This window comes from Cricetulus griseus, chromosome 3, assembly GCF_003668045.3.
Source record: "Cricetulus griseus strain 17A/GY chromosome 3, alternate assembly CriGri-PICRH-1.0, whole genome shotgun sequence".
Classification (NCBI taxonomy): Eukaryota; Metazoa; Chordata; class Mammalia; order Rodentia; family Cricetidae; genus Cricetulus; species Cricetulus griseus.
In genome coordinates, this window is record NC_048596.1 from 157582619 (window position 1) to 157601849 (window position 19231).

Genomic DNA, 19231 nt, shown 5'->3' on the forward strand with positions numbered 1-19231 from the left:
CCAGCATGGAACTGATTCAGACCCCATGAATGTGGGTGTCAGTGAGGAGGCGTCGGAAATATATGGGACCTCTTGTAGTAGATCAGTACTTATCCCTAGCATAGGAATGGACTTTGGGAGCCCATTTCACACAGAGAGATACTTCCTCAACCTAGATACACGGGGGAGGGCCTAGGTCCTATCACAAAGGATATTACAGACTCTGAAGACCCCCATAGAAGACCTCACTCTCCCTGGGGAGCAGAAATGGTATGGGATAGGTAGGGTTTTATTGGGGGGGGCAGGGGAGGGGGGGGAGGAGAGAGAGGGAACTGGGTTTAAGATGTAAAACAGTCTTTTTCTAATTTAAATACAGAAATGGAGGAAAAGATGTCAAGAATTACAGGGAGATTTTTAGTGCCCCTACCTACATGGCATCAGGGCTGAAGCACTGGATTAAGAAACAGCCAATTGATGTTTAATCACTAATCTATCCACTCACTCATCAGTCATATGTCTTGGTGGAAAAGCTACTTTGATTTTTGTTTTCCTGCAAGATCAAAGTTAAAGTTAGATCCTCACTTTTCTCCCAACATGTATTTGAAACAAAGAGGCATGAAAGAAAATTCTGTGCTTAGAGTGATCTAATTAAAGGAGTGAAGACAGAGACGCTGTCATAAGTGCATTTTAAAATTTCTACAGGTAATCAGAATCAGCAGCTGTGTTGAGACTAACAAATCAAAGTATTAGAGGCTTTAGTAAAATTTCCATGGGAAAGGAATCTTCTGTGATAGCTGAATCCAGCTACATGAATCTCCAGCTTCCTTTTGCGCAGAAGGGAAGGCAATACTTGTTGAATTGATACATTGGTAGCCTTTGTATTCCATGCCTCATATTAACCTCCCATTTTCTAGTTCATGCAAAATTAGGCTTTATGGGTATATTATTTAAGTAATTTCTCAACAGAGCTCTATAAATCTCTTGACGGAATAAACAAACTCTAAGTTGTAAATGACCTTATGGAATACTTGGGTAATACTACAATTGTTTTTTGATGCTACCTAGAAATTATTTATTCTTACATTGTTGGGTTAATGACTTTCATGGAGCAACAGAGTAATAGATGTGTACTTGTATTGATACTACTGTTTTCTGTCTAATGGCTTGTTCATTAACTCATGACTGTGGTCTTAATTGGGGGCTGTTAATATGTAACAATAGTGTTTTGAATCTAGTCGTGTAACCAATTGTTTCTGTATCTATTCCTGGAGGCTAATACAGTTTTAGATTTCAAAACTTTCATTAAACAACCCTAGGGAAGCCCATTAGAATCACCATCAGTCCCGGCTCTGAAGAGCCACATTGCCATTGAGGCATATCCTTCAAAAGCAAGACCATCTGATGGCAAACCTGATTCTTGCTAATGAAGTGATATGGGCAAATTACTTTGATTTTCTAAAACCCAGTTTTCTCACCTTTAAAATGGGCAATAATAATGCCATACAAATCTGACATGACCATGAGTTGAAATTAGTGTATGCATCCTTGAAATAACTGAACCTGAGCCTACTTTTATTTGTTCTTTCCTTTGCTGTCACTATCTTGGTTCACCAACCATAAGCTTTCAATTACCTCTTTTGAACATAAAGAGTTCTTAGAAGGACATGGATCCACCCAGGCCTACTATGAGATTAATGAATCAGCTTTAATGACTTTCTTCCCACTTTTCAGAATGATGATGACACAATTGTTTTTGTATATTAAGTTACTGGATAAAGACAGGGAGGCAAACAGAGGTCTGACCTCACAAACTCTTGATATGGAATGTATGGAAGTGAACTGGGCTCTACATATAATTTATGTACTAATAATATCCATTCATGAGTTTGGGGGGTATGCTAGTTTTTATTTCACTATGAAAATACCATAGAAAATCAACTTTTAAAGAAAGGCTTATTTTGATTCCCTGTTTATTTGCTTTCATCAATGACTCATCAATTCTGTTGCCTTTCATCTTTGGTGAGACAATGGACCTAGTAGAAGCAAATGGAGGGAAAAAAATGCTCAATTCACAGCTAGGAGATAGAAAATAGGAGGAAAAAGAAGGGACCAGATCTCACTCTCCCCTTCAAAAGCATACCCCCGCCGTCTAAAACCATCCTACTAAGGCTCACTCTTGAAGTTCCCACTACATCTTCATCAAGCCAAGCTAGCCACCAAAGCCTTGATAGACAGGTGGCCATTCCAAGCACAGACTACAGCAGTGTGTCAGCGGGATGGTGTTCTAACAACCAGAGAACAGCTGCTTAGTCAGTGTCCAGCTATTGTCTTCAGCACCTGTGATACCAACTTTAGAATGTGTGTTTGCATTGAGAAGGGGTGTTATACTTTATTTCCACTTCAAATGTTTAAACATTGCTTAGTACTTTAAGAAAATCTGTTATTTTAAACTGCACAGATCTTGAGAGATTTGTTCTTTTTACTTTAGAAAAAAAGCTATATGTAGGTGGAGTTTTCCTGTCTGCAGCCACTCTCAAATAAACACACTAAGGTTTATATTAACTACAAATGCTCAGCCAATAGCTCAGGCTTATTACTAACTACATTTTCAGTTAACCTATATTCCTTATTTACACATGGCATGCTCATCTCTTGCTCCCTCTGAGTCTGCCTAGCAACTCCAGACTCTGCCCTTCTTCCCCCCAGAACCTGGTTTTCTTGACTAACCTTATTCTGTTCAGCTATTGGCCAGTCAGCTTCTTTATTAAACCAATCACAGTGACATTTATTCACACAGTATAAAGGAACTTTCTATAGAAACTATGTCTGTTGGATGCCCACTTTTCTAACCTGGTGTTGATGTCATGAAGATAGAGAAATAAACCGTATTGGAAAGCAGAGTAGAACAACTCTAGAGAGAAGTCTTTACCCATATCATTGAACCCTTTCTTTTGATAACTCTTATTTGCGGCAGAATGTGGATTGTCTAGACAAAATCTGCAAAAGAAAGAAAATAGGCATTTTTACTATCCCAGATGCTTTTACCTGTGTGCATAATAGATCCTTTTATAATTGAAAAGGGAAATAGAATAAGATGGAGGTAACGGCAGGGATACTGAGAGTTATGGGAGTCAGGAGCCCTATCATAGTCACTATTAACCTGAAGAACCACATGCCTCCTGTGTGATCACTAACTTCAGTATCACAGTGTGTTCATAGACAGAAATTAGAAGTCTTAAAGAGCCAGTCATTCCATGTAATGACCCATGTGACTAGAGAGCTGTGGTGTGAACATCATTGCCTTAGAAAAATGAAAACAAAATCTTATGTACATGGGATGCATCCAAACTGAAACTGTGCTTACATTTGCTTTTATTCATAGTTTCTTTGAGGTATATAGAATGTTCTTATGTGTATAAAGTTGGGGATACTTTGCTTGACTCTTGCAAGATGGTTGCATTTACCTAGTAACAGCTAAGATATCATTGTCAATAATTATTGCATCATTTTTGAATGATATTCAGGCTTTGGAGCAAATGGTATTTACCAGAAGAGCCATTTATAAATGTGTTTGTAAGTGGTTTTTCAGGGACTTCTCAAGGAACAAAGTAACATATAAAGGCATCATTTTATTTACCTTTACAATCACACTTAAGGGTCTCTATTAAATGTTAGTTTTTCATCCTTTAGTTTTGTGTTGGGAAGATTTCATTAGCTTTCCAAAAACTTTGCATAGTAAGAAGTTCAGAGGTTGAGGATATAGCTTTGTAGTAGAACTCATGCAGAGCATTTGTGAGTCCCTGGGTTCAATCTACACACACACACACACACACACACACACACACACACACACACACACACACACACAATATGTTCAAATTCTGGTTGAGTGTGATGTGGGTAAGAAATACACTTAGTAGAAGAGCCAGATAAATGACAAAATCCATGAATTTGAACAAAACGCCCAATTGTGTAAGAAGAGATGACCAGGTAGAGAAAATTTCTTCTATGGACAACTTTTTATAGTGAGGACTTATGCCTGCATAGAGGAAGAAAAATCAGCCTCTGTATCGGGTTAAGTGAGAAATGGAGTCATTAAGGCTTTCATTGAGCAGCTTTTTTTCCATTAGTTCAAACCCGATTTACTGAATTCCTGTAAAGGTGGGAGGTTAAGAGACCAGGCAAAGAATGAGAGGGGGAAAAAGCAGAATAGAATTTCCCACAGTTCCTCAGTGCCTTAGAAACTAGGCAGAAGGACAAAAAGCAGGACAGTTAAGAAGTACAGAGAGAGTGTAAGTTGATACAGTAGGATGAGAAAGAGCCATTTCTCACCTAGAGGCATCTAGGGATCCTGCTAGAACTGAAAGTCTGAAATATCAAGGTTTCACTGAACAGACCACAGGTGCTGGCAAGCAGAGTACTCAGCAAAAATTCTGGATTGCATGTGTAGCTGAAATGACAAACTTTGAGACCAAAACAAGGACTCAAATTCCAAGCTAGTCTTATACTAAAGAAATTTGCAAAATTCTGAGGCAGTGTAACGTGTAATGCTTCTAAAGACATACACAGAATGTCCTGAAGAAAGTCCTCTGCTCTTTGAGGGTGGAGAAGCAAAGATTAACTCTGATCTCAGTTAAATCTTGGAGAGTCATACCACCCAAACCCAGTGTCATTACCAAGCTGCTCAGGAGAAATACCACCCAATGGCCATTCACAAGATAGAAATTGACTTTCTGATAGTCCTATAGTTAGGAAGTGTAACAGAGATGCTGGCACAGGTGGCTCCTCCTAAGATTCTCCTTCTGACTTGCAAGTAGCCCCTCTACTGCTGTCTTCTGTATATGAGCTTCCCAAGAATTTCTTCTTACAGCTGTTAGATTAATTCCAGGTCTATAGGTCTACGGACCTACCCTTTAACTTCGTCATTTCACTAGTGGTGCAGTTCTGTCTTTAAACACAGTCATTCTCAGAAGGCATCAGCATGTGAATCTGGGGGAAAACAGTTCTGTCAACAGCACCACGTGGTACCGAAACTCCTGCTCTTTTCTGTCCTGGTTCAGTCTTTGACTCAATTGAGCAGCCTTCCCCACCATAAATATTTGCCTAGCAAAGGGCAAGCATAAGATAAGTTCCCTGCTAGGAGGCATCATCATGAGTTCTGTAGTTCCTTGACATTTAAAGTAATCACTAATCACTTAATTAATTTTTTAAATCCTGGGACTGGAGAGATACTCACTGGTTAACAATGTGCTGTTCTTACAGATAACCCAATTTTGGTTCCAGCATCCATGATGGGTATCTCATAACTGCCTATACCTCCATCTCTCTTCTGGCTTCCTCATATATTCACCCCCCCACATTCACACCCCCATACATATACACATAATTAAAGGTAAAACAAACTATTTAAAAATTTTCTCGTGCTATGTTTCTCATTTATTTCTGGCTGTACTTTAGAATCACAAGGAGAATGAGCATTAAAAATCCTGGTACCTGGATCCTTTTACAGTAACTTTTGATATAATTGTAGTAGGGCATGGTTGATGAACTGACACTAAAATGAACTTAGAAACAGAAATATGTTGGCAATGGTTAATTCTTTTTTAAATATTTACTTTTTAAAAATAAAGAAGTGGTTTGTATACAATAGGATGTTTGTAGGTTATATGCAAACACTATACATTTTTTAAAAAATATGGACTCGAGAATCTGGGGATTTTGTTATCTTTCGTGGTTGTGGTGAGGGTGTCCTGCAAACAAAGCTCCATGGGTACTGAGGGGAAACAGCACAAAATAGATATTTTTTTAAAAGGGGAAACAAAATCATTACTCACAATGAATATAGATGTTTGTGCTGGCAAGTTTTATGTCAACTTGACATAATCTAGAGGTACTGGACAGGAGGGAGCCTGAACTGAGAAAATGTCTTAATAAGCAAAGTCAGGATATAGGCAGGCCTGTGGGGTATTTTCTTAATTAGTGATTGATGTGGGAGGGTTCAGAGCCCATTGTGGGTGGGGCCATCCCTAGCCCGGTGGTCCTGGGTTTTATAAGACAGCAGGCTGAGCAAGCAGTCATGGGGGTAAGCCAGTAAGCAACACTCCTCTGTGGCCACTGCATCAGCTCCTGCCTCCAGGTTCCCACCCTATTTGAGTTTCTGTCCTGACTTCCTTCAATGATCAACAATGATATGGAGGTATAAACCAAATAGATCACCCCTACGCCATTCACCATACCTAGTACAATGTAGACACTTCCAGAAAATGTGGTATTTCCGTGCCTATCTAGAACTCTCTCTGTTTCTACTGGGATTCATATTCCACTCTTCAAAGACAAAAGGAGGCATCTCAGAGTCCTCCAGACCCCTACTGGCTCTTCCCTATTGTTTGTTCCCTCCAATTGTATTGGAACTACCTTATACAAGCTTGAGACATAAATGGAAATGGTTAAATCAGGTTTATGTTACAGCTTGGCCACTAACTACTCTCCAAGCATAGTGTGCTGAAACCTTGGCTGCCAGCCTGTAGTGACAGAGCCCTCATGAGGCAGGTCCTGGTGGACGGAAGTTAGGTTATTGGAACCTGTCCTTAGAAGGGATTTTAGGACCTTGGGATCTTCCCTTTTCTCTCTTCCTCCCTGAGATAAACAGACCTTCTTCACTACATTCTCTACTATGGTGTACTATTCTGCCACAGTCTGAAAGACATAGGACAGAGCAATCATGTACTATGAGCTCAAATAAATATTTTTTCTTTTAAAGTTGATTCTCTCATTTTTTCAGCGACAGAAAAATGATTAACACAAATAACTATTTTAGATCATCAGTTTTGGGAATGATTTTCACTAAAAGAGTTGTATGCCTACTTTGACCCATGTCCTTTTAAAATTTTATTCATTTAAACATGGTATACCCCTAAGAAAGATGAGTAAATGTTACTAGGATCATTTTCATAAAAGAATTAGGATTTGCTCATTCTTCATATTGGAAGCTTTCTTAGGAATTTCAGAATTATTTAGAGCCAGATTGCTATGATTTATTATTGAGTATCCTCTATGACTCATACATTAAGAATATCTGTTTTTAGATTGCTAAACAAAATTTTCATGTTTCACAATCTTTTGCAATTCATATTGTCTCTTTTATCTAGAACATACCTTTATGGAGTGTCAAATGTTCTATTGCTGTGGAGAAATACCATGACTACAGCAACTCTAGTAAAGGAAAACATTTGATTGGGACCAGCTTACAGTTTCAGAAGTTTAGGCTAATATTGTCATAGTGGGAAGCATGGTGGCATGAAGCAGACATAGTGCTAAAGAAGTAGCTGAGAGGTCTACATCCAAATTTGCTGGCAGGAGGCAGAGAGAGAGAGAGAGAGAGAGAGAGAGAGAGAGAGAGAGAGAGAGAGAGAGAGAGAGAGACTGAGTCTGGCTTGCTTATTTGAACCCCCAAGCCTCTGCTCAGTGACACACTTCCTGAAAAGAAGGCCACACCTCCTAATTCCTGTCAAATAGTGTCACTCCCTAAAGACCAAGCATTTCAATACATGAGCCTATTGGGGCTGCTCCTATTCAAATCACCACATGGAATGAACCTTTGTTTTGCCCCTGGGTTTGTAACAATGGCTTTACTATCCTCACAAATGAGCTAGTGAACTAGAAGTATTCTGGATGAACCTCTAAACCTGACTCTAGGATGCTGAGGAAAATATTTCCACATTGCTAGGTTTATTTGGTTGTCAAAATCACTTAAGTTTACATATGTTACGTGTTCTCTACTCAAAAAAAAATGAGCAATAGTGAAATCATTTACAATCTCAGACTCACTGATGAGCTTTAGAAAACTAAAAATTATCATGAATTATCTTTGGATGTTTGACTCTTAATTAACCAGGTCAATTTCATTGTCTATAGACAGACAAACAAATAGAAAACAAAACAAAAAAACAAATAAAACACTCCCCAAAACAAAAGCCCCTATCATAAAACAAAACAACAAAGAACCCTTTGTTTTATTAACTTTTAACTTTCTGAGAACTATAATTTGTATAATAGTGGTTAAACTATACAAAGTTCTTAACATATGTTTGGTGAGATTTAAATAATTTAAATTTAGTATGATTTAGTTATTTTGCTTTATTTCATCCTAACTACAATCTGATATTAAACTTCCATTTGGAACAAGTGAGAACTCTAAATTTTTCTGGCTTCTGAGGCAGTTGTAAACATCAGACTAGTGTCTTATTCTGAGAGCTCATTCCATGGTCACTGTGGGAGGCAGAATCTTAAAATGGACTGTGAGATTCTCCCTCGATGCCACACATTCCAGCATAATTCCCAGAAGTACTACATGATAGCATCAGGCCCAGGGCTCCAACAGTCTACACAACTCCCTCTACAAAAGAGACCATGTCACAGATGCTAAGAGTAAAATGGTGCCAATTGCAACTTGGGAGAATTCAGAGAGCCATGGGTATGGAAGATTGACAAGGAGGTAGGATGTCCTAGTTAGCTACTCCATAATAGAGTAGCTACATGTAGCAATTAGATATTAGATATTTCAGAAAGAGAAAGATCTTTAACTTTTCATGATAAAGAAATGATGTATGTTTGAGGAGATTGGAGTGCTTAACTTGATTTTAAGCACCATGCCAGGCTGGGTTATAGTTAAGTTGCACAGGTCTTAACTAGTGTGAGGAAAGCCCAGAGCAATGTCCCCAGCTCTACAAATAAACAGTTTGCAATATATTAATGCATATATATGCCAAACATCATGTGATCCAAATTAATATTCACATTTGTGTATATACTAATGATTTATGATCAGTTTTAAGTAGTCTGTTTTAAATTAAAAAGCAGAGATATTTTGAAGATACCTTGACCTGCTCAAGTAAGATTGTAAGAGGGAAAAGAGTTTTCTTCTGAAGACAAAGATCCACTGTGCAAGAAGAATTTGCTGTGTGAGAAGAATTTGGGACAAATTTTTTTCTTTTTCTTTTAAACTTTCTTTTTATTTATTTTTTGTGTGTCTTCCATATCAGTCTTCTTGATCCCATACATTTCCATACATGGCAACTTGGGAGAATTCAGAGAGCCACAGGTATGGAAGATTGACATAGAGGTAGGATGTCCTAGTTAGCTACTCCATAGCAGAGTATCCACACTCTGCCCTTGAAACACCTTCCCCCAATAAAATAAAATAAAATTTAAGAAAAAAGAAAGAAAGAAAGAAAGAAAGGAAGATAGAAAGAAAGATAGAAAGAAAGAAAGAAAGAAAGAAAGAAAGAAAGAAAGAAAAAAGGGAAAAGCTCACTGTGGGAGCCATGGTGTGACACAGTGAGTCACCCAGTAAACTCTTTTATCCACATATCTTTACTTGCAAGTATGCTTTGCACAGCATTGGTCTGGTTCGAGGCCTCTGATTTCTGCTACACTATTGTATGCTATTGGTGCTGGGCCCTCACTGTGACTCCTCTTGGATATGTTGCTGTTGTCCTGTGTCATGGAGATCCTGAAGTTTTGGGTCTACAGGATCAGCCCCAACACTTAACCCTGGTTTTGGGCCTGAGTAGTTGCAGAGTTTGTCAGACCAGCAGCTCTCCCTTGTCCTCACCATCACAGTCAGCTCTGCAGCATTGCCCTGGCTGGTTCACTCCTTGCAGCAATGAGCAAGGGGTGGGGCCAGTTCTCCTGCTTTTGTGTCCTCAAAGTAGGCAGGACTAGCTCTACAGTGTTGCCCAGGCTAGGTATAGGGGACACTCTCTCAAGTGCAGCAGCTGGTTAAGGGGGAAGGACAGTTCCCTTCCCAGATGGAGGCATTAGGGGCAAGGGGGGAGGCATCTTTCCCTTGCCCCTACCACCACACCACAAACAAAGAAAGAGGGTAGTAGCAGCTATGCCTCTCTCATGCCCTCAGGGCAGACTCACCAGTGCTACTGCCTATTATAGGGCCAATTCTGCTGTCCTGCCCAGGAGAGGCACAGGGCCCATTCTCCCAAGTGCTGCAACTGGTGAGGGTTTGGGTCAGGTCTCCCACCTGCTACAAGTGTCTAGAGGGGAGGGGAGGGGAGCATCTTTCCCACACACATGCTGCCATATTACAAACAAGAGGTGTGCAACCCTTTCCCATCCTCACACTCTCCAGGACAGCTCACCCCTGTGAACAGGCTCAGCTCTAGTGTGCTGCCCAGAAAACTGTTGGACCTGCTTTCCTGAGTGCTTCAGCCAGTGAGGGGCAGCACCAGTTCTCCCTAATGTTGTAGCCAGTGAGGGGTGGGGCCAACTCTGTATAGCCCTATTTGCTTTGCCTTTGGTGGTATCATGAGACTCGAACATCAACTCAGGCTGTGGCTGCAAAAGGGCCATGAACCCAGACATGTGCCACAGAAACATTCCAGGCCCAGACATCACCTTGGCAATGAAGCCACTTACCTCATCAGGCTCTTCACTACTTTCATATCTCTCTCTCTCTCTCTCTCTCTCTCTCTCTCTCTCTCTCTCTCTCTCTCTCTCTCTTTTTCTCTTCTCTCTCTCTCATACCATATCATACATTTATTCACCATAACAGTGCCTCACCTTCCTGGAGTCACAAGGTGCCAAGTAGCCCTTATTTTCTCCTCGGTGCCAGGTGTGGGCCTGCATGTGGGTCTCTTTGCTCCACTTAGTTTGCCATGGCACTGGCAGGAGTATGCTTCCTCCTTGGAGGCAGGGGCGCTCTTCCCAGTGGTGCATGTGGGTCTCTTTTCAGAAAGAATTTTCTAGTGATTGATTTGAACATGGAGGAGGTCACACAGTAAGAAATGCAAATGTGAGGCCTCTGACATTTTCATTTGTCTCAGCGACAGTCATCTAGAAAATGAGGACTTCTGTTCTAAAGCTGTGGGAGATACTGGTTCTCCTCAAAGCCTGTGGGAGCATGGAGGCGGGGCTTCTCTAGTGAAGTCTCTAAATGAGGGCATGGGCAACTTGCCTCTGGGTCCCAGCCTTTGACATCTGCCTGGAGAACCATTCTTCCCACACCCAGGGTCTTGGTAGAACTGTAAACAAATCAGCACACTTTGTTTTAGGCAGTCAGTTAAACTTGTTACACACCAGTAAAAATTTCTACAACCAGTTAATATAGAGACATGCTGGTTCGTGGTTGTTGGTTGATAATTGGTGGTGAGACTGGCTCTCAAAGTATGCAGCTTGTCTGCTGCCAGATATTGGGTGACCTGTCTACTGGCCATTAGAACAAAGACACAAGTAAGAAGGCATACTGTACCCTCTTGAGAAATCCCATGTTCCTGACATATGCTGACAGAGATGATGGGATTGAGTTACAGGGTCATACATGAGTGAAGGCTGTCCTGAGATACTTCCTTACAGAATGTTCATATTACAGAAGGAGGTAGACATTTCTGTCCCCATCATAGTTTCATGTTTCAATATCAAGGTAGGTGCATTTCTCATCAAAGTGGAGCAAGAAAATGTCCACATGCACAGGGGTCTAGAGCAACATCTATAATAAGAAATAAAGACTGATTCTATATCCAATTCGTTATCAGCTTGGAGGATGGGAGATGATCACCAACTTTCTCCCTTCATTCCATCTGTGTCTATCTAGAGGAGGTTGCTCCCTCCTTGTTTACCAATGCAGAAATGGACCAACCTGATGTCTAGGAAATGTAGCCAGGGACAAAGACTTTTGACAACATGACCTTCTCTTTGGCTGTCTCTGGATCTCCAGCACACCTCATTGCCACATGCTTGGTTACTTACCAGTGAAAATGCTGCAGTCTTTACCCTTGAGACAGCAGTTTTCACGTTCTGTATAATAAGAATCACTAACTTCTGGAGTTTTCCTTGGGGAACTGAACTTGAATATGCTATGTTCACCTATTGGAGTCATATCCTGGTACTTCCCTTTGAAAGTTAGCAAAGTATTCTGCAAGGAGTTGCGTTACTCCCTACCTGCTAGCATGTGGTTATCATATCAAAGTTAACATCTGTGAACCTTGAATTTCTGGGGTTGATAGAAGGTTAAAAAGTCAGGAAAGCAATTTGCTTTATGTGTCTTAGTGGATAAGCAAGATAACATTCAGAGTGTGAGCATGCATGGGGTCACACACAGCACCTGGTCTACCTTGATTTATTTGTTGTCCTAAATTTCTAGACAAAGCCATGAGGCCATTGATTGTATAGTTGGGTAGACATTTTTGTTGTTGTTCTGGGAAACTTCTGGGAAAGGCACATTGAAGACACTCAGTAGGAAAAAATGTTAAGACCTAAAAAGAGAAAAATGAGTTCCCAAGGAAGGCCATTAATTCTCAGGAGGCATGATATGGTGAGGAACTAGAACATTCCAAATATCACAGAAATAGCCATGGCTTCATACCTTTTTCAGCTAGAGGCCTAGATGCCACGTCTAAGTTTTTTTCAGAACTGTGTTGTCAGTAGCAGCCTCCTGTCCTCTCCCACATTATGGTTACTCTGTTATTCTCAATTCCTCTGTCATCTGTCTGTTTCCCTCTTACCTTACTTCTTTCTTGCCTCATTTATTCCACTTCCTTAATGCTGCTCTCACTCCTTACCTTCTCTCTGTAGCCCACAACAGCCCCCAAGGGCTGAAAGGGATACAATGCAATGACTTACACTAGTCTTATTAAAAAAGCCAACACAAAAGCAGAAGGGCAGTGGCTCAGAGCTCCCAGAAGGATTGGGGCTGATTCAAATGCTAGCCACCAAAGCCTTCCCTGATTTCCTGTTGCCTGGGAGAAGTATATAAACAAAAAGGTTCCAACTATGTAATATCATGGCCTTCTACATTTTGTACCCAATCTACATCTCCAAACCTACTTAAATCAAGTCACTTCTTGTGAGTTCCCTGAAGCATCCTGGGGAACAAATTCTCTACAAAGGCTTTAGCAGCTGTGTGGTGAATGCCTGTTACCTTACACCCTTTATGCTTCCTTGTGCACCTCCTTACTGAAAACTCCTGCTCACTTTTCAAGACTCTGAGCACCTCTGCTGTGCAGCATCCCCTGATACCCTGAGACCAAGAATCTTTATTCTCCCATCTAAACACTGAGTGCAAATGCTCACATCTCTATTGTAGCACATGCTATATTGTACTTGAAGGTTTTATATTTGTCACAGCCACGAGATACTGCAGCCCCATAGAGAAAGACAGGCCCCTCTCCCCTAGCAAACCACTGTTCTCTACACAGCCTTGAGCATATGCAATAGGATACTCTGCATGTAAGCAAGGCTGTGCCATGACACCAACAGTGTCAACTCAAACATTTTAACACTCGATAAACCTGCACTTAACCTTCTGATATTCCAAATAAATAATAAGTTCATTTTCTCTGTCCTTTCGTATCCCCCCTTTCCCTCCCCAACACACATTCACAGAATATAGGAAACCAGGCCATGATATCTTTAATTTTTTATGTATATGACTTGGGATAAAGAATCTTCTATCTTCTACAACTTATTAATATTTATAAGACATGAATATGTGAGTTTAATGGGCCATGTTGGAATTGTTAGTATTATCCTAACTTTGTCTCTCTCAATATATGCACATACATATACCTTAAATCAACTGTTTTATGCACTCCTACATGTCTTGAGCCTTTGCATAGTCTTTGCATAGTCTGCTAACTATGAAGAAAGGAACAATAGCAAGGCTGTGTGTGTGTGTGTGTGTGTGTGTGTTTGTGTGTGTATGCTCTCCATGATTCCTAATAGTTCAGTATGTATATATTTTTCCCATCTTTCTGAGGGTAGCTGATGGCTCTCAGATAGTGAGAGTGAATAGTGAACATGGCCAAAGAAATTGCATGCAGCTATCAAGCTACCGAACTCTTAGCAAGGGAGCCTTACACCACACATTCTGGGCTGAGTATGTTCTGTACAGTTTATTGCTCACTCTCTTGGTGTCTCTCGTGTCATTGCCTTTGTCCACTGGTAAACCATTTGGTAGAATAATGACTGACAAATTGTGCAAGTGATAGAACTGGATCTGCCATAAGAAATAAACAGCTGTAAGCTGAGAATCAAAAGGCATGTTCTACCTTCATAGCACATGAATTTATTCAGGCATAGAGACTGTGTTGAAGATACATGGGACATAAAATCTGGATGAAGTCTTTTGACACTAAAGCTGGATGGAGCCTTTTGACACTACTAGGTATATTGTAGCTGCACCTTCTTCTTAGGACCATTGACCTGTGATACTAGGGTATATCAGATCCTCAGGAACTCACACAGCTGTACTTCTAAAGGGGTTTTCTTAGAATGACCTCAGGAAACCTTTTCCACAGCATACTTCTGATCTGTTCATCCATTCCCATCCCTGTTGACTCTTGCTCTCCAGTTAAGCAGGTCACAGTTTCCTATTGCCCTGTACTCATTCAACTGTCTCATCTCATTTTTATTTCAAAGGCTGTCAGGCCAGTCTTATTTGTTCTTGCTGTCTTTTCTCTTATGTGAGAAAGACAACCTAGCTCTCTCCTGTTTGGAGCTTTTTATTTCCCTTAGGTGAACTAGGCTCATTAACTACAGAATAAGACTCAGAAAATCGGGGGTAGCAAGGATGAACACAAATAGTTTGAAATACCCCCACAATTCTAGTGGAAAACAAGGGTAGATAACCATCACTCCATATAATGTGCATTCCTAATTATTCAAAAGGGTCATGTTCACTCGGGATATTCATGTAGCAAACCTCTCCTGGTGATGGATTTTTTAAAAATCCTTTTACCATTGAGTGAGATTTACTTTTCAAATTAATTCAGAAGTCACTGCCCTATCATATGGGCCAGAGTTTTCAGAGGGAAGGGATCTCCAAGGAGGAGCTTGGGATTGGATCTCATTCAGAGACAGTCATCCAGCATTCTTGGAATAACTTTCTCTCTACCATTTTATTTTTTTATCATTCCTTTGGAACAGTGAATAAAAAGATTTGAGAAGATAAAGGTGACTCACTTAAGTCCCAGATGTCTGTCTGCTTCTGAGGAAGAGGAGATGGGTGAGGGCCAAGGAGCTTTGTCCACTGGAGAAGTCAGGAAGATTTTGAACTGTAAAAAGATAGCTTTATTGCAGTGGATACCAAGGGCAGGTGTTTTCATCAATGATTAACTCACAAGTTTGAATTGACATCAGAAGAAGAAAATAAGAAACTCAGGACCTGTGTGTAAATTATGCTCAAGTATCTATTCAGAAGTCACATAGGGAATGTTTGTTTTTCTCCACAGATTCGAACCAGTGTCCTTCTGGAGCACAAGGATCCCCCGCCAGAAGTTGGGGTAGGTGCTTCTTATATTTGCAAAGGTACACAAGTCCTTTGTAAGTTAATGATTTGGATATTCTCTGGCTTCCTGCCTGTCTGAGAACTGACAAAAGCAATTAAATTACCAGGGTGTGACTGTCTGAGAAGTCACCTGTTTTGTTGCTGAATTGAATAGAATTTATCTTGTCTCTGGAAAATAAACTATTCTCAAATGAGTTCTTTTATTTAGTTTAGATGGTAGAGATGAGCCTAGACACTGTTCTGGAGGCAGTTGAATTGCAACTGTAAGCCAACACCCCTGGATGCCTGTGGACTAGGGCAATTACAGGTGTGAGCTCTTGCCTCATCCAGAAGCAGCAGAGAGCTAGTCAGGACAGGGTGTCCATTCCTGTTTCCTAGGATGTGAATCACGCAACAGGCTACTGTGTCTGTTCAGTGCAGCACTGTGCATCCATGGAAGCTTGCCTGACACACCCAAAGAGTTGCATCTCTAACCTACAGAAGGTGAAGTAGCAAGAGGGTACTGGGGTACTAGTGTGGTCTGCTTAGACAGGGCCAGAGTTGGTGGTGGCAGAAACTGAATGAACAGCCCCACAAGCAGAATTGCTGAGGCCACTACACTCAGAGGAGTAAAGAAGTGACTGAAAGCTCATTTAGAAATCGTTCAGGAACCTGACAGCTTTCTTCCACTGAGTCTGAGGAGTGCAGGACAGGGTGCTATTCATTTCTTCTCACGGAAAGCAGCCACTCACCCATGTACCAAGGGAATATTTCAAGCATACATTGAAGTGCAAGTTGACTGAGCAGAATGCCAGTTCCCAGAGTGTCTGCTAGTACAGAGAAGGAAGCACAGGGTGTGAGGTTCTCTCTTATCCCTCATAAGAGCTTCTGGCTTCTCAGAGGAGAGAGGAAAGACTTCCATGGACTAATGTAGTCTTTGCCATTGGTCCTCTGACTCTACCTTGATCCTATAATAGCAATTCCACCACTGGAGTTGGTGGGCTCTCAGACCCCACAAGCTGTTTGCACTTTAATTAGCAAAGGGCCCAGCAAGTTCCACAGCCTAGGAAGGACCCACAACCAAGGCCTTTGCTGAATCTGGTGCTGCTCTGTGCTTGCTCTTTCTTTCCTCCAATCCACAATCACCATCTGGCCACCAACTACCATCTCCTGCAAATGAGGCTCCAGGGCATGTTCTCACCACACTTAGACTGCCTACATAAAACCCCAGAATTCTATGAAGCTCCAGGACATGCTCTCACCACACCTAGACTGCCTGCATAAAACCCTAGAACTCTATGAAGCTCCAAGGCATGCTCTCAACACACCTAGACTGCCTACATAAAACCCCAGACAGAACCCTATGAAGCTCCAGGGAATGCTCTCAAACACACCTTTTAGGTCTTCATAAATCCCCAGAATGTTAGAAAATTTTAACCATTTATATAACTAATGCAGTGTTTTATTAAAGAGTTTCATTTATTTATTTATTAATCTTCTACTCTAATTCCCTGTCACCCAGTTGCTCTGATTTTCAGTTGTCCACTTTCTTTAGACCTAGTTATATTTTGACTTAAATGTGTGAATTTTTATTGTTTTAATCAACTTGTTGGTGGTCCATTTTATTTATTTAAGTGTTGAGTCTCTGGTTTTTATGTTTTCTTTTTCTTCCCCATCTTCCTACCCTTTTCCATGACAATCACATTACTGTAAATATAGGCACTGCAAAGAGTTTTACAAGTTTGTCCCAACTGCTCAGGCTGTCACATAGAGGAGTATTTGACAGAGGCTATGCTGAATTTGGTAAGATGAGGATATGGCCCTTTTGGTTGGTTTTGATACCTGCTAGAGTCCTCAGTATGGTTATTAGAGAAATTATGGCTGCCCTGTGGAGTCCATTCAAGGGACCTTGTGTTTTTTCCCTACTTTTTATTTCCCTGCCATGGAGGATATGGCTCAGGGTCAGCTCTATCACTGTGCAACTCCTTCCTACCCTGCACTCTTACCGCCAATATTCCTTCTAGTCATATGGTTGCCCATGGGCCATCTTCTGTGTTATATGTTTCACCCCAGTCAAACTCCTAGGCATTAGCATACCATATATCAGCCTCACACACATCTTCACTGATGTGTCTTCTCTTGGGTTCAGCCACCTCTCTACTGCTCCTTTAATGCAGGACCCAATGATGTTCAGCATTAGATTGTCCATTATTTCCAAAGGAGAGCATCCTGTATCCTTAAAGGAGGGACATAGCTTTGGTGCCTTCAATCTTTACAAGTGACCCATTTATTTAGGACAAAACTCTGCCAGCCTTGGACATAGAATTATTTTCTTGGAGAACAATTAGGAGATAGACCCAGCACATAGGTAGTACATCTGAACACCAGCCTTCTTTACTGTGACCCTACATTTTTGATAGTGATATGTCTTGGGGGTGATAACTGGCCAGTTCTGTTAATCCTTCTTTCCTTTCAGCACTTTCCTGTGGGTCGTGGCTCATAAAGGAGGTTACTTTACTGAGATGGGGTGCATTTGATATTGTGTCCTCTTTATTGACAAAAAATCACCTATAATTCCTGGTAACAAATAAAAGTCTTAGTTGAGATTCTGTGATGTGACTGCTGTACCAGGTAGCCATTCGGTGTGCATAAAATGACAGAGTGACCTAAAAGTAGTCGGTTAGGGTTGTTTGTTTGTTTTGTTTTATTTTTTAGTCTTGAGAAATGTCCCCAGCATCAGAAGCACACAATGGAATTTGAGCATCAGCATCCATTTCCTGCTCCTTTTCCTATGTATTGTGCAATCTGAGCACATTAGTAATCATAGTCATCATCTTCCTATTTGGAAGAGTAAAATGCTAAATTCAGGTCAGCATCCTCCTTCACATTTAGAAAACATGAACTGTTTGGGAAGTCTTGCTTGCTTTCTGCCCTTTATGTATCATTGAGAAGAACTGAGTTCTTAAAGGGGCATCTGGAAGTAGTTCCTACTCAAACAACAACAGCAGAACAAAACACTAATGGTGATAAAAATTTAGGAATTGGATTTCTGCAATATTTGCACACTCCTAGGACTTCTTGACTTCATTCACTCCAATATTTCTAGATTCATGCTTAGATTTTTTATTAAAATAATCAAGGAACATTCCTTTTTGGTTTACTAACTGCTCTCTGTTGTTTTTAGAGCCATAAGAGAACAAATTATAGACAAAGCAGAGAAAATTCTAGAAAAGATCATACTAACATGGGAGAATCTAGCATGTTTTATGATGTTAGCACTAAAGTAATCTGTTAAGTGTGATCACTAAACCAATCTCACACACAGAAAGCATTACCTTAAATAAGGATGAGTCAGCATAGCTGGGTTATATTATTCTGCATAGCGATGATTTAACACATGTTGAGCACCTAGGAAGGACCAGTGTTAAATACACATCCCACCAATCTCCCGGGTATTTCTTTGAATGCTAGTAAAGGGTTTGAGAGTTGAAGCTGTTGGTCTAGAACATAGTGCCCATTAGTGACTCAACCTTTATGTTGTATGAAGAACACTTATGCCAGCATAAGCTGAAAGCTTTCACTTGGGTTCCTACACCTGTGTTTCACTTATTTCTGAGCATACTTAAGCATCACGTTCTGGGTGTATCCAAGCCTTATCCTGGTAGTTTAGTCAAATAAATGCCAATTTGTGCCCTTAGACCTTTAGAATTGTATTCTTAACAAATACATAATTCTTTAGTAGATGATCTATCATAAAGTACTCTTTAGTTTTGGAGTGATTAATAAACTCTTAATAGTTAGCCTCCATTTTTCTTTATGGCACTGTTTTCAATATTAACATTTCTTAGTATCTATGAGACACCATGCAAACATATTTGTTGTGGTTGACAGTGAAGACAAATGTCCTGGCTATAAAGTTGTCTTGTTCTGTGACTATATTATATGCACATAATTATATGTACATTATAAAATTTT

At 40.5% G+C, this 19231-nt stretch overlaps 1 protein-coding gene across 3 annotated transcripts in view; it reads left to right on the forward strand.

The window, feature by feature from the left end:
- Positions 1–19231, forward strand: part of Inpp4b (inositol polyphosphate-4-phosphatase type II B) — a 373594-nt gene that overhangs the window by 104953 nt on the left and 249410 nt on the right. For 2 of the 3 annotated variants that reach the window (XM_035442520.1, XM_035442519.1), the window contains exon 5: positions 15222–15272. The exons of the other annotated variant lie outside the window; for it this stretch is intronic. In XM_035442520.1, coding sequence (XP_035298411.1) covers positions 15222–15272 — 51 coding nt within the window. The remainder of the gene's footprint in view (positions 1–15221; positions 15273–19231) is intronic. 3 annotated transcript variants of the gene reach the window in all.